The 22,780-nt window shown below is 41.7% G+C and overlaps 4 protein-coding genes across 8 annotated transcripts in view; 2 read left to right on the top strand and 2 right to left on the bottom strand.

The window, feature by feature from the left end:
- LOC135351250 (uncharacterized) overlaps positions 1–3,257 on the top strand; it is a 52,625-nt gene extending 49,368 nt beyond the window's left edge. For both annotated transcript variants that reach the window (XM_064550215.1, XM_064550214.1), the window contains 2 exons: positions 584–808; positions 1,111–3,257. In XM_064550215.1, coding sequence (XP_064406285.1) covers positions 584–808; positions 1,111–2,886 — 2,001 coding nt within the window. In that variant the 3' untranslated portion in view covers positions 2,887–3,257. The remainder of the gene's footprint in view (positions 1–583; positions 809–1,110) is intronic.
- A 109-nt stretch (positions 3,258–3,366) lies between these two features.
- On the bottom strand, positions 3,367–10,755 carry LOC135351252 (GTP-binding protein 1-like). 3 transcript variants are annotated; one of them, XM_064550219.1, is made up of 13 exons: positions 10,654–10,715; positions 10,240–10,317; positions 9,845–10,135; positions 9,490–9,598; positions 9,080–9,263; positions 8,384–8,592; positions 7,779–7,952; positions 7,391–7,592; positions 5,825–5,969; positions 5,504–5,686; positions 5,192–5,327; positions 4,833–5,030; positions 3,367–3,701 (listed from the first exon to the last, which is right to left on the bottom strand). In XM_064550219.1, exons 3-13 carry the CDS (start codon positions 10,046–10,048, stop codon positions 3,529–3,531), a joined length of 1,917 nt encoding a protein of 638 aa, XP_064406289.1. In that variant the 5' UTR covers positions 10,049–10,135; positions 10,240–10,317; positions 10,654–10,715; the 3' UTR covers positions 3,367–3,528. The 3 variants fall into 3 exon arrangements, with proteins under 3 accessions (XP_064406289.1, XP_064406287.1, XP_064406288.1); XM_064550217.1 differs by lacking the exon at positions 10,240–10,317 and having other exon boundaries at positions 10,654–10,755; XM_064550218.1 differs by lacking the exon at positions 10,654–10,715 and having other exon boundaries at positions 10,240–10,586.
- A 4-nt stretch (positions 10,756–10,759) lies between these two features.
- LOC135351253 (glucose-induced degradation protein 4 homolog) lies at positions 10,760–13,852 on the top strand. 2 transcript variants are annotated; one of them, XM_064550221.1, is made up of 6 exons: positions 10,760–10,901; positions 11,098–11,266; positions 11,448–11,507; positions 12,204–12,413; positions 13,211–13,341; positions 13,588–13,852. In XM_064550221.1, the coding sequence occupies exons 2-6, from the start codon at positions 11,108–11,110 to the stop codon at positions 13,649–13,651; spliced, it is 624 nt and encodes a 207-aa protein (XP_064406291.1). In that variant the 5' UTR covers positions 10,760–10,901; positions 11,098–11,107; the 3' UTR covers positions 13,652–13,852. The 2 variants fall into 2 exon arrangements, with proteins under 2 accessions (XP_064406291.1, XP_064406292.1); XM_064550222.1 differs by having other exon boundaries at positions 10,791–10,936.
- Positions 13,853–14,108: 256 nt separating this feature from the next.
- LOC135351251 (uncharacterized) lies at positions 14,109–22,365 on the bottom strand. Its single transcript, XM_064550216.1, has 2 exons — positions 22,255–22,365; positions 14,109–18,602 (listed from the first exon to the last, which is right to left on the bottom strand). Exon 2 carries the CDS (start codon positions 18,592–18,594, stop codon positions 14,293–14,295), a length of 4,302 nt encoding a protein of 1,433 aa, XP_064406286.1. The 5' UTR covers positions 18,595–18,602; positions 22,255–22,365; the 3' UTR covers positions 14,109–14,292.
- Positions 22,366–22,780: the final 415 nt, after the last annotated feature.

Raw genomic sequence — 22,780 nt, 5'->3', positions numbered from 1 at the left:
CTACATCAAGACAGGAGTCAAAGAAACCAAGGATTTGAGGCAACAACTCAAAGTTTGTGGTTTCTGGCTTGTTGCTTCTAGTACGACTATGCTACTCACTTTCTAGTGTCACTGAGCATTGTTAGCATCATTTACTAGCATCATTTACTAGCATCATTTACTAGCATAGAGAGCTACAATCATCTGCAGTATGTTAGCTTAGCTAGAATAGCTACTTTCTCTGTAAGTTTCCGTATATCTTCACCGTGCACGCACAAAAACGGTGCACGTGCAATGCATTCTTTACTATTTTTAGATATAAGACCCCGCCCATTTGTTTTCTGATAGATAGTAGTTGCATGCCCTCTTCTCTTCATACGCCCTTGATAATAGCAAGTACCCCATTTTCGTGTGGTGGAAACTGTAGGACAATTTTTGAGCTGTAAATTTTTACTGGGTGGTTAATACGAAATGTTGCACCAAGGAAAATTATCTGCTATGCAGCATGTACTGACACACTGGTCACCAACTATAATGATGTACACATTATGTACACACACACACACACACACACACACACACACACACACACAAACACACACAGTTTGAACCAACTACTCAACAATGCTCTCTCACTGACACCAGTCGACAGCTGGTTCTGGTCTTTCTTCTTTCGGAGCTGATTTTTGTTAAGGGCCACAACAGAACTCTCCCGCTCACAGGTTTACCCCAACTGTATCGGGAGTACTTTGGATGTCATCTCAGTCCAAGCAGCTTCGGAATGAAAAAAATTGTAGCTCTGTTCCAGCTACTAAAAGTTAAACAAAACGTGAGTGGAATTTTTAGATATTTATGTGAGTGAAAACATAATTATAAATGATTGTGTAGGTGTAGGTAACAATGCATGGTGGTACGATCACATGTTGCATGTTGCAGGCATCATTTATATAGCTATGGTCAGCTGGCTTCTCAAAATAAGCCTGATGCATTCACGTTACAATTTCAATGTATGAAGCAGCGACGTACTGACGTTACTTATAATTTTGTATGCACCAATTAGAATAATAATATTTGCATCGATTTATGTAGTGGTAACCATCCAGTGTCGTAAGTAACATATCTCCCTCACAGATTTCCTTGGATTCATCCAACTCCACCCTAGTGCTACGAATTCCTAACTATGCTGCTGAGCAGTTGAGACACCTCTTGACAATAAACAATGGACGCCTGCCATTCAACGAATTGGAGGCCAAGTACGAAGAATCCTTCGGTTATCAAGACGGCATTGACATTCAAAAAATTGGAAAGACTTTAGTACAAACTGCTTCGAATGTAGTTAACTTTGCTGGCAATAAGAAGTGGCTTGTGTGGGCTCCCAGTGGTCGACCCTACCCCCCACATCGTAGGGCTCATGCATTACCCCCTACAGACAACGGCCAATTACCAAGTGCAGGAAATAGTGTAGAATGGCCATGTTTTGACTCTGTTGCTCAGGCCACACCCACAACAGAACACTCACCTGTGGACGTATCCACTACAGACAACGGCCAATTACCGAATGCAGGAAATAGTGTTGAATGGCCATGTTTTGACTCTGTCGCTCAGGCCACACCCGCAACAAAACACTCACCTGTGGACGTATCAGTTGTCACAACAACACAAACTAGTACTGTGGCCACATCTATTACCCCGCCCATTACAATGGAGGGACCACCTCCTCTGCTGATTTGCAACAAACCAATACCAGCTCCTCGAACTTTGGTGCCCATTGATTCTGCAATAAAAAATAATCAGGACGAAATACAGGAAGACACTTTCACTACAGCATTAGCTGAATCCTCTTTTCCGTCAACAATTAGCAAAGTTTCAGATCCTACCGATCTTCCTTCAACTTTTGATGAGCTCAGATCTTTGTTAGAAGCTACCAAATGTGACTCACCTGTCACTCCCCCTCTCGAGGTAACGGTAGATCCCTCTCCATATGGGTTCCTTGAGAAAGAATTAGGTCCTGAATTGATGGCTGAACTTATCTCCAACGCCCACTCTTTTGACGATAATATTGCCTCTGAGAGTCAACCAGACCTCTTTGACTATCTCGATGATGACCTTCCACCCCCAAGTGACCCTTCTCTCGATGACACGCTTGAGAAACTGATACTAGTTTCTGAAGCTATGGCTAGGGGGGAGCCTCTTCCAAAGTTCGGTAAAGAGGAAGAAGAAAAGGTTGAACGAACAGTTTTAGACGACTCTATTGAACCAATAGATTATCTGACGACTGGTATGAATCCGGAGCAAGTTTTAGAAGAGTTCAAGAAAGCCAAGGAACGGTCAGGAGGAGCTCTCACGCCATCCTTGATGGATCCGTTTCTGACATATTTTGGCGAGCTTTCTGGACAGGCCATTGAGCAGTTGGAGGCTGAAGAGCGCAAGAAAAAACCAAAGAAGGCTCCTAGGAAAAAGCCAACAATGGCTATACGTTTTCCAGGCCAACCTCCTTTGGGTACTAGCGCAAGTCAGTCTGCAACTGCTGCTGCAATTAGCAGTGATAATGACAGGAGCTCCTTCTCAAGCTCATCTGGGGTTTGTCTTTCTCAGAACTCTGGATCTGACGAAGGCCATGGTGACAAGCATTCTCATGAAATGGGTGTGGTATCTAGTCACATGACTGAGCCGGAATCTATCTCGGAATCACAGAAACCTGGCGTGGGTGATACTTCTCAATTTTTGAAAGGAAATATTTCGGTAGGGTCGTCATCAAAGATTGCTTCGATTCGGGAGAAGTCGGTGTCCGACTGGCGTCCGTTTTTATTGGCAGCTGTCGACTACACACCGAACCGAGAAGCCGTATCCTCTGGTGCTCAGGAGTCTGTTTCCGAGAGTACCGATTCCGTATCTGATGTCGATTAAAACTTTACGCACATGCACCATTACGCTGTATAACTTAGTTATAACTGTTATGCTCATTCTTACTATAATTATATAATTATGTTATTTTTTGTGACTTACTAGTAGCATTGGTTGGGTTTAATTATTATGCCCTCCAATGTGGATATTGGTTTTTGTTTGTTTAGTGGGCAGATAGTACCTTGAACTGGCCGGATTTCACTAGCAAATAATTTTTGTTTATATTATAATACTCTTATAATTAAGCTTTACCGAACTGCTTAAATTTACATCTGTTAATTTGTTTTTCTTATTACAGACTTTAATGAACTCCCGCTGTATGAATTGTGTTCATTTACATGCCTATACATATAAAAATTGTTTTATGAAACTAAGTTGTATAATTATACGTACGTATACGCAAATTTATAAATGCTGAAATGATATATAGAAAACCGGTTATATTTTTCTAACAATAATTTACAATAACGAGTCAAAGGCAGGTTAAAGGGTTAAATAATGTTTCATTATCGTGTATATAAAATATAAAACACAAAAAATGCACGAGGGGTATATAATTATATAGGGTAACTAATGAAAGTTTGAAGTGAACTACAGCTATACCATAATTATATAGTTCCTGCAAATTTGTCAAAAACAAAACTATCATGTTTGTGTTGTGTTAGACACACCAACAGAGGCTGTGCTTCTATCTATACTGCCAGGCAGTCCTGTTTTTCGTTTCCCTCTTCGGCCTTTTCCCCGCCCCCCATGTACAGAGTGGGCGTGTCTGTGGTGGTGAATGTGAGGCTTCTGACGCAGACCAGGAATGGGGGTACCTAAAAAATAACCAATGAATTAAAAACACGTACGACACATGCCTATAAGCAGCCTCAACAAAAGAATTACAAAAGAATTATGAAGCATGCAAGCATTTAAATACACCATAGATACAATAGATACAGTAGAGGCAACGGAAGCGACCTCGAGTTCCGATCCGTGTTTCCCACAGTTTTAATCGAGGCTTACTTCTAACGTGGGAATTTAATTCAATTTTTCTGTCTGTAAAACGTCCACGAGCAGTTCTGCTGCCAATCGCTTATGGCCATTCGGGACACAGAACACTACTTACTTACACAGCCTTAGCTATATCATAGGTACTATAGGTATACAGGTATTCTGTGTACCTCTAGCTACTTCACGACAGACAATCATTTTTCTTCTCTTCCAAATGCTACTCACCATCAGGGGGCACTAGGTTAAGTGTTGGAGGGGTCTTTGAGAAGCATGCATTGGATACAATAGGTTTCCCGGGTTTCGTGGGAGTTTCAGAGCGAAACATGGATAGCATGCTTGGGATGGCTTCAGGCCACGTAGACTTCAATGTAGAAGCATGACGTGTACCACTTCCTTTGCCAATCCCTCTCTCTATGAATACATTTTTACAGTGTACACTTAGGCCTATGTTTCTTTGATATAATTATCTGTATACATGTACATGTAGATCAGGCATTCTAGTAAATGTACATGTATTTAGCACACTTGTATTAGACGTTCCAACTATAATCAGTGTTAAAGCAACAAAGGGTAGCTAGAATGTTCTTATGCACACAAGTATCCCAGCTCTCAAATGAATGTATTTTATAACGCTCGTACACTCTATTCTAAATGGTGCATACGACCAAATGAATATACCGCTGCTAAAGCCATGCATTGGTGAATGGGAGCGAATGCACAGCTCATTCAATGGGCTTATTGGAGTGGCTGGAGATAGCACTGTTTGGTATCATTCTACCCATTAACGGCCACCTTTGAAGAAAGGCCAACTATTATATAAAGGCCAGACGCACCAAATGAACAGTTTATGTAGAAAAACAACCCCTTAACACAATAGCCACATCTGTAAAAGGGCTAAAACCTTGTTTATCAAAGGTGTCCGTTATAAAAGGGTTACACTGTACTCTGCTCACCAGGTATGTGAGGTATGATGGTGGTGATGCTTCCCACAGCCTTGGTCCTCCCCTCCCTGAACACCATTCTCGTATCAGGACGTAGGTACTCCGGATACTTGATGAACCGAAACAAGCAGGTGGCTTTGTCTCCCGTACGCAAGAGCTCTCGGTCCATGCTCAAAATGGAGGCTGTTTGCCTCGTACTCCCAGAGTGGACTGTAGTAGGACAAGTACATGAACATACAATAATATTATTATGCCAGGGACAAGAAATTAATTATAGAGTGCACATGCATGATTGTGTACATTTTCATTTCAGCTCAGTGTCACATGCACATTAAAGTATTCACATGTATGAGAGACAGACAGTAACTCACCCATTGCTTGGTACTTTGGCGAGATGGTGGTGGGGTGATGGAGGACTAGGATTTCTCCCTTGAATTCCCAGCAAGCCATGGGGTTCACATGAGGGTCCACCATAACCATCCCCTTGCGCACCTGGCTCCTTTTCATCTGTAAGATTGTGTGGGAATTGACAGGATATGATGGTGTGCAATCAGTGAATGCACTTAATGTTGCATGCACACCTGCTCTGCTTTAAGAATTTTCGCTGCCTGTACAAATTGTACACGTAAAAACGGCACATTGACTAATTGTTAGTAGGCAACTTGTATTTCACCCAGGCTCACCTTCTTGAGTGCAAAGGAGGCGGTTTGCCCACCCTTCACCATCTGAACAGGGAGCCTCTTCCTTTGAATGCCTCGTATAGTGACTGGTACGAACTCCCCCAGACTGGTGGGGCCCAGTAGGAGAGTATCATTGAACCGGATCACCCCCTGCATGCACGTTCCTGACACTACAGTGCCAACTCCCTGGGGGGGGAGGTAACATTCAAGTACAGCTGATTTCATTGTATAGAATACAACAGTAGCATAGACTGTGTCTTGTTGTGAAATTGGTTCAATATACATGTACGAATACAAGCATTTACTGTGAACACACACACTTACAGGCACAGAGTAGGTCTCGTCTATCTGGAACTCGGGTGGTTTGTCCTCTTGCCCGGACATTCTCCCTGAGAGCAGGTTGAGGAAGGACCTGAGCAGGTCCAGGTTCTCACCTGTCACATTGGACACTTGGAAAATAGGGCAGATCCTGTAGAACCAAGCAATCATATTAACACTATAATATATACCGTATATCTTCTAATTTATCGGACAGCAAAAAATAATTATTTTGGAAATTGTCCAGGTATAATTGGAACAGATCATGCGAAGTGTCCGGAATAATTAGAACAAGCAAGCAGCTGCATGCGAGCTAGCTAAGTTTAATAGAACAGTGTGCGACTGAATAGTTGCACTAGCTATCTAAAACTAGATACTCAAAGCTATCTAACTGCAGCACTCTAAGTCTTACTTGCAGTCTATTCAAGATATTGTCCGGATATTTAGAACGAATGTAATATTAAAGCACTGGAGTGTCCGTTGTATTAGAACAGCGAAAATTGCCCAAAAGAGTGTCCGGGGTAATTAGAAGTGTCCGATAAATTAGAAGATATACGGTACATACATTATTATAGCAAACAATCCTCCCAACTACGCATAGTAAACTGTAAGATCCATATATGTGTTCTGCAAATTTTTGCCTGCTAACTAGAGCACTAAAGTGCAAACCCTCGCTGGTGACATGATAAAGATCTATAGAAACCCAAGGAGTAATATACAGTATGATTGAGCAGCAGCTCAGGAGCAATAAAACTAAACCAGACTGGAGGGGTGCAGAAACATAATTTTAGTGGTACATAAACATGCACTGTGGGCTAGGATCACAGCAAAGAAGCCTGGAGTCTTAGAAGTATGGTTCCTTTCCTGGAGTCCTGATGCTTGGATCCACAGTCAGCAAAGAAGCACTTCCAAAACAATAAACCACAATCGTAATTGCCTCGAATAAAGGCCGCATGCAGCACGTAGCTACGTAGCTAGCCATGCAGCCAACGCACCGCATTACTAGAATGTTTTGCGAGTGTCAAACATAATATGCGAACTTTGCGAGTGTTGATCACTTTGCAACAATAAAATCACAAAACCTTAATTAGCACTGGTAAATACACACAATCCTTTGCCATAACACAATAGTTGATCGCAAAAGGTAGTTTTTCTGCTGACTTGGCTCAAGGTTGTTCACCAGCAAAATATTCTAGTAATATAGTACGTGCAAGTTCAAGCTTCTTAGCCTAAAATCAGCAAACTAATAACTTGTTGTGGAGGCTATCCATGCTGTAAACGCAGTGCTATGGCATTCAGGTGAGTAGACTCACATGTCACACACAAACAAACAAACCAAACGACTACTATAACCCGCTGGCCGCAGCATGGCCTCGGGTTAATAATTATGCCACATACATGTATGAACTTACTGGTAGGATATGTACTTACAAGGCATTGCTCAAATGCTTGTTGTACAAACAGCTCCAAGCCTTGTGTACAGAACTAAATATGTACAGTGAAATCAACTACACTACGTAAGTAAAATACGTGCACGTCCAAGAGACATGATCTCACAAATGCCTTGCATACCTCTCAGAGGTGAAGTTGGTGGCGGATGTGATGACATCATCTTGGGACTGGACGAGGACGGGGATCTTCCGACAGCCAGGAGATTTAAGGACCCTCATCAGGAGCTTCATTGTCTCTTGGAGCACGTTTGGGGGGCACATGTCAATCTTTGTCACCACCACAAACACAGGGACACTGAGGGCAAGGGCCAGACCAAGATGTTCTGTATAAAGGAAGAGATTGTATTTAAATGTACTAGCACACGTACACATCATTACCTCCAAGAAATCTTTCAAATTATACACATGTGCGATGTAGTACTATAAAATGCGTAGTACGTACACAAAATAAAATATTTACCGGAATATAATTATGTACATGTAGCTTGTAATGTTTACAGTAAACTCACCTTTTGTCATTCCAATGACGCCAGCATTGGCACCCACCATGAGCATACAGAAGTCTGGAGCATGCCCAGTCATGCCAAAAATGGTGGTCTTGAGGTACTTTTCATGGCCAGCAAGATCGATGAAAGTGATGACCTTTGAAGATGCTCGACAGATATTCAGCCAGTCTAGCACTCCTGTAGTTGTGGAATAATGATTATAGTTCCTAATCTGACTATTTGAGGACTACATATTCTCAAAACTAGGTACGTACGTACACATGTACTAGGGGCTCTTAGATGAGCCTACATGTACAATCAGGAGCACAATACACGTACATGCAAAAATGTAGGTATCACCTTGAACAGACAAATCTCATATAATTATGTACATGTATACCGTATAGCGGGTTATTTTTGAGGCACTAAATTTTCGTGGATTTTTTTTCGAGGATAGAGGTTCAAATAACCATACCCTTACAGTAGAGGTCTTTTTCGAGGCACTACATTTTCGAGGTTCGAGGTCAATCCGCGAAAACCGCAAAAATGTTAGTGCCTCGAAAATAACTCGCTATATGGTACAATGTAAGTTTGTGTAGAGAATAAAGCGAGCTCCATGCAGCCCTCACCATGCCCATCCGACTTGTTGATGACCCTGCCATCCTTGTCGAACCCCAGGATGTCATTGCTCACACTTGATGTTCGACCTGTCTCCATCTCATGCTTGTGCCGGAACAGCCGTTGCCTAGCAACACCACGCCCATTATCGAGGTCCCCGTGTGTGAGCACTCCTAGGAGGGTACTCTTACCGGCATCCACATTCCCAACTACGGCCACCCTATTAGGAATGAACAATAGGTACATATACATGTACATGTACACATCTTCAGTCACCCTTCGATATGAAGGCCAAGTATCCAGATCCCATGCAAATGGACAAAACACTCCTCAACAAGGCCACTTCTAATAACCAAAACTTTGTTCCCTTAAGGGGTTTCACTGTATGTACGTGCATGGAACAATTTAACCCTGCATTGTGTTACTTACATGTACAATGTGGAGTGTGTAGTGACAGTGTCACTGTGTTTGTTCAATCGTAACATTCTTCTAGTGTTGTAAAGTTGCTCAGTAAATGTGCAGGCCCATATGGAAACAATTATAATTTGGGTACTACATGTACAACTGCAAGTTTTTGAATTTAGTCATGGAACAGTCAAGACTCAATAGTGAAAAAGTTGTGCTGGACATACACGTAGTAGTTACATGAGCATGTACAGTGTATAGAGACAAGCTAGAGAGTGAAAGCAGCTATTAACACTCCCTACCTGACTTCCAGGAAGTCGTCCTCTTCCACTCGCCTCCTCACAAGGCACTCAGCAACCATCCCACCCTCGGCTGGTTTCCTACGGAGGATTGAGGTGTCTGCATCAATAGTGACCGCCAGACTCTGGAGGGTGGCCAGTGAGGCCTCTAATTCGTCGGGGGAGAGACCACCAGACGAACAGCCACCTGAGAGGGGTTTGGGGGTGAACTGTGTACCTGTACATGCACATAAGTACACACTGTATGCAACAGTCGGTGATAAGTAGTTTTTAAGTGAGTGAGCAGCACCACTGCCCCATGCATTCAATACGTATCCTAATTATTGTACAGTAGGCACATTTAGAGTTACTGTTAAAACCCTAAGATGTGAATTGACTGCAAAATGCGTGCAGTAGTACAAGTACAAAAGTACCTCCAAGGCCAATCTCAAAGATAGTCTCTCCCTGTCCCTCAGATAATCTGGCCTTCATCTGTCTCTGAAGGAGATCAAACTCTTCAGCAGTGGGAGCTACAAACTGAAACTGTATGAGTGTGGGATGTGTGCGTGGTGGTTAACTGTTGTAAGCACGTATTGTATATACAATGTGAATGATGTGAAAGCAGGCGAAGTCTGTAACTACTTGCATAGATAAGAATTTTGTCCGGTAATCTACCATAATCACCCTGTGGCAGTTACTACGTGCATGTACCATTGTTACACACTACACCAGTACAGGTTGTCACACAAGCACAGCCAACTACGTATATGTAACTGAAGCAAAAAATACCTTGGGGTTTTTGGTAGGTCCATCAATTCCATTGACGGGAACAGAACAAAATATATCAAAGGTTTCTGGGGTATCCATGATGATGCCATTTGGCATTCCCACTTTCTTGAGGGTGGGAGGGGTAGAGTTTACTTGTGCTGTCTCCATAGTGATGTGAATACAATCTTCATTGGAGGGTATCTGTACTATTGGTGCACCAGCCATTTCGGGTGATTTTTTCAGGGATTAGGGATAATCAGTGCAATGTTCTTGGGGTAATTCTATCTGGTCTGTGCAGAGCTTTGAGACGTTCTGCACGGAATGCAAATTGGGATATAATTAAGCTACCATACATTAACATAAACATGACTGTAATAATGATACAATGGTACACATGTACAATCACTAAATCTTACATGGTATGGGGTTGATCATTTTGTAGTAGAAATGTTAGTTCATATTTGCCGTCAATTTAACCAGTCGTCCATGATAAACTGATGAATTAAGACCATCACACCAAGTAGCTACAGTATCTAGGTCTATGTTCTAGTCATCCTGGAACTGTACAAATGCTGTACTGTACTATGTATCTACTGACTGTTCATAGAGAGAGAATGCAGCTAAACATAATGGAGGAGGTACTTATAGACGGAAGGGTATTGCACAACCTCTAGGCTATGTTGCCATTGTCACTGCTCAAAACAATACGAACATACAATACCAGGCTATTGAATATACTAGTATTGAATTCACTTCAAAAGGAAATTCATATCCTTTTGGAGCTTAGTGTGTACATAGCTGTATGTTAGAGCACTGAATACACAACATACCTAAAGATTTCATCATCTTTTGAAAGCCAAAGCGATTGCACCATGCACACTCAATATTCTTTGGAGCATCATTTTGGAAGGTTAAAGGTCAATGGGTCAAAGGTCTACCTAGCTCCACCCATTTGCATTGTTAGCAGTTTTTTTCTAAAAAAAGCCATGTGGTTAAGGTTTGTGTATACGTGTACGTGTGTAGATATCTACTGTGGACGTAGATCGGCCTAGACTATACATCAAGAAAAACAAAGAGGGTAAGACTAGGGCCTAGAGTTCTTATTTAAAGAGGGTAAGACTAGAGTTCTTATTTAAAGAGTAAGAGGCACATGTAAGATTAATATAGCTATTGAAATGCATGTACCTGTTAAAAATGTTGTGTGTTAATGTTGTAGACTAGCTAGCTAACTATGTCGAGAGCTATGTGCATATACCTCACCAAACCATTTATAGGCCACTCAGAATGCCAGGTATATTGGGTGGGACTGGTGACCCTGTAACGAGCTGTGATGGGGCAGGGCCTCAGTCTGGTTTCCCCACCACCGCCCTGCACAGTGGGAGCAGGTTCACTGGACACCAGCAGAGCAAAGGAAACAAATACCATGTTGAAGTCAACTTCAAGGTTAGCTAAGCATTATTTATTGTACCACTCAAAATTCAAACCATGCCTTCCTAACTTATACAGTCCCCTAGAGATACATTCACGAGTCGCTAGTTATAGCTGTAGATCTACTGCCGACATTAATAACTCGTGTTTACACTCACTGAAGGCCAGATGGTGATGTGTACTTTTCTCTCCACAGCATGTAGATTACAAGAATTCTACTGTATGCGGTTATTTGAAGATCCAGGGTCTCACAGAGGTAAGTGTTGTGGGCACTTTGAGTTGTCTGTTCTGGCGTAACACTATTTTTAGTTATGTGTGCTAGCTTGTGACCCAGGTACTGAAACTGTCGTCGTTATAATCTGAACCTTATGCGCAGCAAAGTATACTATAGTAGTATTTTGTGTGTGTGTGTAGACTGTTACAGCTGCTAGCTCTCACTGATCAAATTAAGTGCAAGCGCTTGTTTTCTTGGATTTCAATTTGTGGATCTGCGCTTCGTTGTCGAATTATGCTAGTTTTGCTTACTTTACAGGCCATTGCAGACTGTTCAGACTCGTGCGTAGCAAAATCTTTCTAGTCCTAGTAGTTAGCTCTGTATTAACACTAGCTATTAGTAGCTGCAAGGTGAGAAAAAAGCTTTGCACTGTGTATAGCAGCCATTAATTTTCGACTTTGACTTTGGCATTCTTTTTAGCACCAATTTGTTTAAGCACCAATCATGGTCGATCATTTCTCACTCTGAGTTTCCTCACTCTGAGTTTCCTCGTGATTATGCCTGCATGCAGAATTGTGCATCATGGTAATCATAATTATTATGTATGTAATTAGCTATCTATATCTAGTAGCTTTATGAACAGCAGTTTTGCACATCCACCGAGGCGACGCATCAGCACCTGCAGTGCTTTCATTTACTGTGGCTTTTTAATGGCATGTATTTTCCACACCAACACAGGAGTACCCCACACTCACAACATTCTTTGAGGGCGAGATCATTAGTGCACGATACCCGTTCCTCACTCGTAAGTGGGACGCCCACGAGGATGTAGACCGGAAACACTGGAGCAAGTTCCCTGCCTTTGGACCCTTCATAAAAACGTTCAATTCTGATGATTTTTCCTACTCCCAACTGGAGGAGACTAACTCTGTGTTCATGCGCTGGAAGGTATGTAATTCTACATGTACACACACTCATGATTTTTGTATAATTATATGTGCCTGGTTACACTACTGTTGTGTTAATCCAATTTGAATTTCCGGAGTTGACTACATGTACTCATATTAATCATTTCTGTTATCCATTATCACAGGAAATTATTAATAAGCACTGCTTCACAATGTATTATGTACATGTACATGTAGATGCTAAACACCTTTTTTGCTTTTTTGTGTTGAATGCTGGCCCTGCTTCTTACATGCATGTATAGACCACAATATAGTAGCGATTCATACATGTAGCACAATAGTTGTGTACAGTGTAACCAGAGAAGTACGGCATGCAGGAGCAATTGGTACATACAATCACAATCAACGTGCTGCTGAATCAACAAATATTTGTGTAAAACTCAGCGTTTAAAATAAAAACAACAGGCAAGATACTTCTATGTAGCTAGCCTGTTAGTTCTCAGGCATAAGGTCCGACTGCACTGAGCATCACATACTTTTAGCTACACATAATTATTTGCTGACTCGATAATAATCACAGCATGCGTTCGTTATGTAATAGTTAATTGTCAATTAACCCTAATTGCTAATTGCTAATTGCTAATTGCTCCTGCATGCCGTACCTCCTCTGCAGTGTAACCTCTGGACACGAGGGGCCAGTGTACATCCATTAGAGAATTACTTTTTCTCTAATTATGCATGTAGGAAACTAAATTTTAAGGACGGATTTATAGATCAATACCATGTCCGTTATTTAGAGGTTCCACTGTAATCAACCGTACATAATTATGCATACAGGAACATTTTCTTGTGCCTGATCACAATATCAAAGACATCAGTGGAGCTTCTTTCTCTGGTTTTTACTACATCTGCTTTCAGTCCTCAAAAGGAACCATTGACGGATATTATTATCACAAGTCGTCAGAATGGTGAGAAAGTTCATGCACACACTGTGTATGGTTGTCCTTGGGCCAATGTTAGAGTCCATGTATGCAATGATCATTACACTAGCTTATTCTTAACAATGTGTACCGTGTTAGTATTTCCAATAAATTATGTACCCAAACATTCTACATGACTCTCTAGATTATCTGAAACCTTTGTGTTACAAATTATTATTATGCTGTTGGTGTTGTTAATAAGTTAACTTCTCTATTTTAAACACACGCTTGCAGGTATCAAAGTATCTCTCTCCAACATATACCTGAAGAGACTGTCTCCGTCTTTCAGTTTCATTAAATTAAAAATGACTCGATCCTATCACAATAATGCTGCCATTATTATCATTACATGTTTGAATCTTTATAATTATTGTTAATTTTTGTGAGGGAGGGGGACACCTATTGTGTATATCCTACATTATCTGAAGGACATGCATACACAGTATTAAAAAAAACTGTTTTGGTTTACCTGTTATGAAACCTACAGGTGATCATGTGATAGTTCTATGTTATATAAACTCGGGGGGGGGGGGGGTGTCATAATAAAAGGATTTTGAAGTAGGAAATAATTCATGTGGAGAGTGCTGCCGATTATATATAAGGGGAGTCTGGAGGCATGCCCACCAGAAAATATTTTTGTAGGTGCATGCATGTGGGTTTTTGGGTTGCTTTGCATATTATGTGTAATTTCTTCTAGGGAGGAGGGGGGGGGGGGGGGGTATCTTACACATGCATGTACATTAGAATTAACCATGCAAGCATAAGCGATTGTGTTTGATCAATAATAGCAACATAATTATATACATGCATGCCGCTATAATAGTGTGTTCATCAAATCAAAGCAAGAAAGAACTATACAATAACCATAATAAGTGTGAATAAAACTACGTAATAATTATAGCTAAGGTAACAAAAGTTCAGTGAGTTATACATAGCACATTAGTTAATCGACTTGCAAATTGGCTTGTGTTCTTTCCAGTGAGACCTTTGACACTCATGTCCACAGTAGAACACCTTCTGGCACCTGGCACAACGCTGAGGCTTAGTCGGCTTCTTTTCACAGTACGCACATCGCATACTCACTCCAGTCTTGGCCTTGGCCTTCTCCTTTTCAGTTGTCCTCTCACTGGCAGTAGTATCGAGTGTGTCTGGGCTCGAAGACAAAGATTCAGGTTGAGAAGTAGGGTCTTCATTCTGCTTTTGCTTTGAATCGAGATATTTCTTGGTGCTTGAGGTTTGCTGTCCAGATTTAATTTTCATCTTTCCTTTTTTTTGTTGCTTTGAGTTGGTACCTGGGCTGGCAGTAGCTTTGCTCACGTTAGAAGAGCACTCTGGTTTAGCAATGCCCTTGACTTCACTTGGTTTAGAAGAGTCCTTGATTTCGCTGGTTTTAGCGGTACTGCTAGGTTTAGTGGCACCACTGACTTCACTGGGTTTAGAAGAGCATGTGCCTTCGCTAGGTGTACCAGTGCCCTTGATTTTGCTGGGTTTAGAAGAGTCTGTGCCTTCGCTGAGATTACCAGTGCCCTTGATTCCACCGGGCTTAGAAGAGCCTTTGCCTTCGCTGAGATTACTAGTGCCCTTGATTCCACCGGGCTTAGAAGAGCCTTTGCCTTCGCTGGGTTTACCAGTCTCCTTGACTCCAGAAGAGCCCTTACACTTGAGCTTGTGTTGTCTCCAGTGGTATGTCTGGCATTTTATACTGCAATAGGACATACTCTCACATCCTATACACTTAGTTAGTTCATCAGTTATCTCTTTCTCACAGCTATTGCATTTTGGTTTGCTTTTCTTATCTGCGTCGCTGGTAACGATACAATCGTTTTTGTGTGTTTTCCAGTGACTTTTTTGACACTCTCGACCACAGTACATAATCTTGCGGCACTTAGCACACGATTTGAGAGAGGGAGTACTCTTCCAACAATATGCACAACGTTCTTTATCTTCAACAATCTGTTTTTGACTAGTAGCCTCAGATTTAGTAGCCTCAGATTTAGTAGCCTTAGATTTACCCGTTGCATATTTTAACAACTTGCATTCTTGAATATGCTCTTGGAAATGGCGCTCCTTACACACAACGCTACAGTATCCCACCTCCTCACAGGCACATCTCTGCATAGTTTCCACCTTCAAAGCTCCTCGACACATGGGGCATTGGAGATCTTTTACCGCTCGGCCTGGGTCTTCATATAGAGGATACACAACCGCTTGACTGACAGACTGCTTAAGCTCAAGAGTGGGCACAACTGAAGACTTCGAAAGTGAGGACTGAAGAGTGTTTTTTGAGAAGCTGAGAAATACTTCTTTTACATACTGGAAATGCTCTTGTAGAAACTGCAGTTTGACAGCTTTAATTCCTTGTTGATACGCCCCCACATACACTGCTTTTTGTACAACATCCGAAACTTGTCCAGGAAATTCGTCAAGGAAAAGGTAGCTCACATGAACAGCGGGTACTTTTCTGTTGACGTCAACAACCCTGTTGAGAACCTCCACAATACCCCAAAGTTGCTCACTCTCTAAGGAGAGCATAACGTAGATGGTATCGTTTGTCGTAAGCATTTGCCTGACCATCTGTTCAACACTTAGCGTTAGTCGACACACACCCTTACCATGTTGTGCATTTGTCTTGAACATGATCTCTTTGGAAGCATACTGCATTCTCATGAAGAGTTCCAGGGTGACAGGATCAACAATCACTGGAGGGAGAGAGAAATGGTCTTCAGGGTTAACGTGAAAAATCTGTCCTTCGTCATCGTAATTGTAGCACCTACGTTGAGCTTTAATTACGAGAGTTTTCGATTTCTTGGAACGTTGTAAATTCATCTTATTGAAATACACAGGATAAGGGTATTTGATCACTGAACTGCTGTCTCCACACACAGTTTTCACTTGAGTGTTAGAGACTTTCTGGATATCCAGTTTTGTTGTCAGTAATTCTGGTTTGCCCTCAGCTAGACTGAGAGTTGTTTCAAAAAGATCTCCGTTTCCAACATTTTTGATTACAGTACCGAGAGAGTAGGGCTCGGGGGCAACATATTGTGAAGAAAGTTTTCCTTTTGGAATGACTTGATCTCTGACAAGGTAATCTCTGAGTTTACCATGTACAATCATCAGGTTCGGCCAAGTATAAACCTGACCTTTTGTGTCTTTATGCCTGGTGAATTCGTTGAGCGAAAACGAGTAGTCCTTTTCAACAAATTCGAGAGGAACTAGACAACTGAGTTGCAAAATATTTCCAAGAATAGTTCCTGATGTGCAGTCCAAGTGATGAGCGGAAAGTCGGTACAAAGACTCGGTAAAGGCCACCAAAAAAGACATGTTTGCATTGGCACACAGTCCCTCAGGTGATTTGAGTTTCTCCTGGGTGACGAAAATTGAATAAAGGGGATGGCGATCAGATATCTTCTCTATGGGCACTTCCATACGAAGCAGCCCAGCGTAGCTGGAGATGGGCTTGTCCAAACAAGTGGGGCAGTTAGACTTGTCCAGAGTGAAGTGTAGATGAATCCCAGTGACAAGGGCTTGGATTTGAATCGTTGCATAGAAGGCTTGCATTTGTTTGTTCTTTTTCACTTCTTCAACAAATGGCTCCCAAAACTCATGTGAGCTAATGACGCTTGGCTCGAGTCTAACAGCAAATGAGTGGAGGATCTGAATGGCTGTATCAGTACAGAGATTGTTTAACACCGTTTTTCCGACAGGATGATGTGTTAAGAGTGGAGTACAGCAGACGTAAAAGCAGTTTACGAGTGCAGCACATAACTTCGGACAATCGAACATAGAGTTGATCACAAGCGGGGGTGACATGTCCACTTTTTCCCAGTAAATTAGCTTCTCACGCATCGAGGATTGTCTTGCGTCTGTGTCTGCTGTTTCGAGGCAAAGGTGTTCGCTTGAAACAATACTGGAATAACCTTCCCCCTCGTGGTTCACACACCTGATGCCACAAATCACAGGTAGAAACTTGGAGGAGAACCCGAAGGACTCCATAATAAACTCTTGGATAGTTTTAGCAAGGTCTAGATGAAGAACGGACCCACACACAAAACGACCACCATTTTGGAGAAGTCTGACGCCAGCTAAGACTAGTGCTGGAGGAGCACACAGGTCAATGATGGTGAAGGCAAACACCATGTTGAACTTGTTACTATTGAGGTAGCAGAAAGAAATGGGATCTATGCAGCAAACAAAGTTGAACGAAACTTTCTTTTGTCGACATCGAAACGTATCAGCTGTACTACACACCCACAATGCGAATTGTTGAAAGCTGTTGGCAAGAAGAGGTTGTTCCTCATAGGCTTCTACACTGACTTCGATGTATTTCCTGTCGGAATCGGTAACATGCATGCCTGCTCTAAGCATTTTCTTGATATTAGTGATGTACACTTGATGAAAACAACGGTAGGGGCATTGAATGTAATACATGCCATATTCTCCACGCTTCTCGATAAATGTGGGATTCACTTTTCTCTTCTTTTGTGGCTCTTCAGTTAGTTCTTCAGCATACGCATTTCCAGAGTCGAGATAGGCTTTGTACTCGTTTCTCAGTCGTATAGTTTGCGGTTTGTTAAGATTTGAGCCCAACATGCCAGTGAGATCAAACAATCCAAGAGATGCTTCACCCTCTGTTTTTCCTTGTAGCTTGCTCATTTCAACCTGTCTGGCAGCCCTCATCGCTCTAACTGATGCCATGACCTTCTCGTGGCACCACATGGACCAAAATTCTTTGATGTCAGTGAGGGTTTTAGGGTTGTAGAATTGTACAAACGAAGACAGAGGGTTGTCGGGGCTAGACCAGTTCTTGGAATATTCTAGAAGGGTCTTCAAAGCCTCATGCAAGGTTTGCTCGTGGTCAGGTAGTAGCTCGTGGCAGAACCAGATGCTCCAAAATGCACATAGCCATTTTTTACGACTAGCACTGTCTTTAGGAATCTTGATGCAGAGATACAGGAAGAGGATATTCCTCGCTGAAACAGCGGCCGACACGTCGTGAATCGTAAAATTCGTGCTTTCAAATGTCTGTTCAAAACCTCCGTTGAAGTTCTTCCAAATAGTGTAGAAAACAGAACGCAAGTCTCCACAGGCAAGCACCAAAATATCAGGGCTTTTGATTTCCCAGGGCACGCATTCGAGAAAGTTTACTGCAGGAACATTGCCATACGGGAAGTAGTACTTGAAGCTGTCTTCGTACAAGTAGCGTGTCCCATGCAGAGGGGGAACGAGAGGGGGGTTGTCCATCAGCCTACCTGTAGAGTCATGGAAAAATTAAATGGTGTAGCCATTCAAATTGTGGTGCTATTTGTAAGTTGAAGTACAATGTTGTATAGAGTAAACTACTGACAGAATATTCTATCTGGGCTAGATTGTGAATATGTCCGGTATTTACATGGAATAAACATAGTTTCAGCTCTGCTTCCCGCTAGCATAATTATTGTCAACCTCCCTGATTTAAGGGTATTGCCTTCTGCACATGCATATAACATAAAATGCCATGTACGTGCTTGCAAGATCTCATGCTCAAGTTGTAATGTGAGCTTGTTCTAAAGCCAATTTCATGATGAAACATGACGTCAAAATGTCCTCTACCCCTCCCCTGCCCGAATCAATATATACAAGGAAGGAGGAGCTGAAACTAAATTTCTACTTCGAGTGCCCTACAGTAGCCCTATAAAAATTTCCGCTGCGTTACGTTTGAACGGAGCCAGAAAAACGCAAAACTGGTAGCGTATTATTCATAAACACATCTTAATTACGTATAATTATTGTTCTACGGAATATAATTTTGTTGAGTTAGTAATACGTTTTATTTATTCTGTATAATTATACAAAGCTAGCTAAAATGTCCTGGTGACTGGTGTACCATATATATATATGCTTGATCAGGAGCCGCGGCTACATTTTGCTGGAAGAGGAGGCTACAATTCGAGAGAGGCCACTGTTCAAGAGCGGCGTTTATTAGCTCCAGCTAATTCAAACCTTTTCCATAAAACTTGAACTCTGCCATGAGAAAGTTTGTGAAGCACTAACAAGCTGCTACGTACCTGTACCGAGGGCGTATACAGAAAAGAGGGCATGCAACTCACTATGTACCGCACGTACTCATCCGACTTCGTATCAGAGGCCGGATATACTAAAAATAGAATCCTGTATACGGACGTGAACAAGTGGGCGGCGTTATTTACGGAGTTATAATTATGGGCGTGTACATCAGAGCTGCCTTTGCTAGCTAGCTAGCTAGCTAAACAGTACAGTATTATTTAGAGAGGTGTCATGACCAGTCCTAATTCAGCCAGGTCCAAGACAATCCCTTCGAGCGGGAAGTTATTAGTGCTGGGAGTATTGTTAAGAAGTACCAGAGACTCAGGAAGACAGGTTTATTGTACTTAGGTTTCATCTTCTTGGCGTTGCAACTGTTGGATGGTTTGGATATTGCCTTTTACACTGCTAGTGCGAGCCATACTGCTGCTGAGTAACTAGTTCTACTATGCTGCAATTGAGCTAGCTAGCTGCAGATATACAAAAGACCTTGATTTACCTTGTGTGGTCAAACGTTACATGTGGGAGTTTTTGTGGGCAGTTCTAAAAATAGCTCAATACGAAGTCGGATGATTCTGAGAATAGGGTGAGTTGCATGCCCTCTTCTCTGTATACGCCCTTGCCTGTACCTAGTAGCTAGCTGCTAGTATTAATAATTTTTTTGGCTGCCACGTGCAGAAATGCTCGAGTCAAAGTTCACTGAGGCTACTATTTGAGAGCGGCCTCTAATCGAGCATATACGGTAATCCAGGAACACATAAAAGCTATGGAGAGACTGTACAACTTCTTGCATTCACTATGAAAGTTGGCAGTAGCAAATCAACAGTACACGTTATACGTACTTATTGTCCATTACATCAGAATTTATAACAGTAAACCTCCGAGGACGAAGGCGAAGCCCCGAGGCCAAGGATGGTTTACGTTTGCCATAAATTCGAATGTAGTGGACAATAAGTGTTATAATTATACCCACTTCAATGAAAAGTACTTGCTACCTAAGCTACCTTGATCACCTTGGATACAACTAGCTAACAGTCTCAAAAACTATTGAAAACGAACAAAAAGCTTGTGCGTATAGCTTGTAGCCAGTACTAAGCTACGCACTAACTTGTCAATGTCCAAGCAGTGAGCCCCACCCATCTGCGTCCTCAAGGCAAGGGAGTTTATGAGGAATGCGGGAGTTTATGGTAGTTAAACCCTACCCAGTTGCTATGATACAGACCCCAAGTTGGGAATATATTCGTTGCACACTTCCATTATAAACAAGCTGTGCCCAAGAAAAAGAAGTAAGTTGATTATGCAAATGATTCTCTAACATGTGGGGGATGAGCGCGCATGCGCATTACATCCACAGGAATAATTAAAGGGTGTGTGTCCAAAGAGATCAAGTTCAGAAATGGCTACTATAGCTAGCTGTTTTAACAGATTATTTCTGACTCTTGTAGCTAACAAAAAGCTAGTGCTTTAGTGCAAGACTAACTCAATAGAAAGTTTGTGCGAACAGATGATGCTATGAAAGATTCTGAAGAGACTGCAACAGCTATTAATGTGAGTCAAACTGGCCATAACTCGAGAAAGAAGCTTAATCCATGAATCAAAATCCAAAAGAACATGGCTAGAAGCCTTATAGAAGCTGTTTCGTTGCATTGCAACTGTTGAGCAGTTACAGCTGGAACAGACAGACACAGACACAGACACACACACACAGTCAGCTTTACCGTATCCCTTGTGCGGCTACACCTCGAGGCATAATTATACACAATCGTATAATGTCATGTACATTAAACATAGTATAAAATTTTTAGGTTGAATGTCAGTAAAGAATAAGTGAGGTTAAGCGAGCTAGTTACTAACTAGCTCGCTTGACCTCACTTAATTCTTAGAGGCTCTGTAGCTGTCTGTGGATTTTTATTAGTATAACAGTTCACCAGTTTGATTTCTTGAACACTGTAGCCAGCTAGCTAGCAACCGTATACCGAGCGTAATAATCGTCATGCTACTGGTGCATATACGTGCTATCGTTGTTACGGAATGAAAACGGGTAATTTCAGTGCCGTTTTAGCTGGCCCAACGCTTCTGAACGGTTTCTATGTGGCCGTTTATCGCCTTTGAACGGTACGCTTTTATGAGGGATACCCTACATGCGGAACGAGAACTTTTATATGAGAGATACTGTTACTTTACGGTACATATAAAATACCTCTTTAAAGAACAAAGGATATTCGAATGAAGGCTTTGGTACCACTATTCGGAGAGTACACTGTAGGGGGTAATTTTCGGGGGGACAAAACTTGAGATTGAATCCCTCAGCACGAATATTTTACCCACAAATTTTGACCACCTTACCCTGCAGTATACGCAGCCACCATAATATTACTAAATATTGCTTTAAAGTTTTCTGACCCCCGGAAATTACCCGCTACAAGCACAGATACCGTCCTTCTTTATTTTTTAGCGCCACAAAATTAATAATGATTTTCCAATGGCACACAAATATAGAAGTTTTATAGTTTTGTGCTTATAATTATATTAGGGTGGCGCTTATCAATAGAACGTAGAGTACTGTTGCTGTTTCCACAAGCCGCTAGGCTATCATATAGTTTACTATAGCCGGCTAGCCTCGATATACTCGATTTAAGGCTGCGTTATCTTTTCTTTTTTAATTTACCTACGCATCAGCAATAAAACTTGGCACTCAATTGAAGTAAAACAAACGCTTTTATTATAGGGTGGTGCTGTATAATTAGACGAAAGACGGTACACATACATAATTTATATATCTAGCGAAATTATGGCTTCTTATTACAAATTAAGGTATACAGAGATGTATTAAGCACTGTGTACGTGTAATATTCTACTTACTTTCCAACTTTATGGATCACAGACTAGATTGTCTTAGGCCGAATTGGTGATCTGTCACATGTGGAAAAAACCTCGCCCCTCGAAGTATAGATTATGCAGATCTGCCCACTTCCGGCCCAAAAGGGTGTGGCCACATAAAAACTCTTGGAAAAGGGGCGTGGTTACATATGTCCGCCATTTTGAGTGGCAAAACGTACCTTGATACGTAGGCTAAATGCTAAAAGTTGAGCTCCGGTTAGAGCTGCTACACTGTTGGTAATGCAATCAGACACTCTAAAGGATCAAGACTATCATTGTATTGCTTTCTTCTATATCTAAAACGCCATAGTTGATGGGTAGCTGCAGTCAAGATAAAGAATGGGGAGCACAAAAGTTTCAAAACTACCGTTTTGTTATTCACTCGATCTATCACAGGCAGAAAGAGTCAAGACCCTCTCTCTCCAGAGATACTGAACATAAACATGATATGGAAACAGAAATCAGTGCAATAGACAAACATTTTCATGTGTGTGCAGCTCTATAAATC

Source organism: Halichondria panicea, chromosome 17 (assembly GCF_963675165.1).
Source record: "Halichondria panicea chromosome 17, odHalPani1.1, whole genome shotgun sequence".
In the NCBI taxonomy this organism is placed as follows: Eukaryota; Metazoa; Porifera; class Demospongiae; order Suberitida; family Halichondriidae; genus Halichondria; species Halichondria panicea.
The sequence above is the reverse complement of the archived record's forward strand: the minus strand, read 5'-3'. Positions and strand labels throughout refer to the sequence as shown.

Coding starts and splice junctions, on each gene's coding strand:
- LOC135351253 (XM_064550221.1), top strand. CDS start 11,108: ATGCCAGGTATATTGGGTGGGACTGGTGACCCTGTAACGAGCTGTGAT. Junction 11,267..11,447: donor ATGTTGAAGTCAACTTCAAG/GTTAGCTAAGCA, acceptor TTCTCTCCACAG/CATGTAGATTACAAGAATTC. Junction 11,508..12,203: donor AGATCCAGGGTCTCACAGAG/GTAAGTGTTGTG, acceptor ACACCAACACAG/GAGTACCCCACACTCACAAC.
- LOC135351252 (XM_064550217.1), bottom strand. CDS start 10,048: ATGGCTGGTGCACCAATAGTACAGATACCCTCCAATGAAGATTGTATT. Junction 9,599..9,844: donor GACCTACCAAAAACCCCAAG/GTATTTTTTGCT, acceptor ACACTCATACAG/TTTCAGTTTGTAGCTCCCAC. Junction 5,328..5,503: donor CCTCCTTTGCACTCAAGAAG/GTGAGCCTGGGT, acceptor ACAATCTTACAG/ATGAAAAGGAGCCAGGTGCG.
- LOC135351251 (XM_064550216.1), bottom strand. CDS start 18,594: ATGGACAACCCCCCTCTCGTTCCCCCTCTGCATGGGACACGCTACTTG.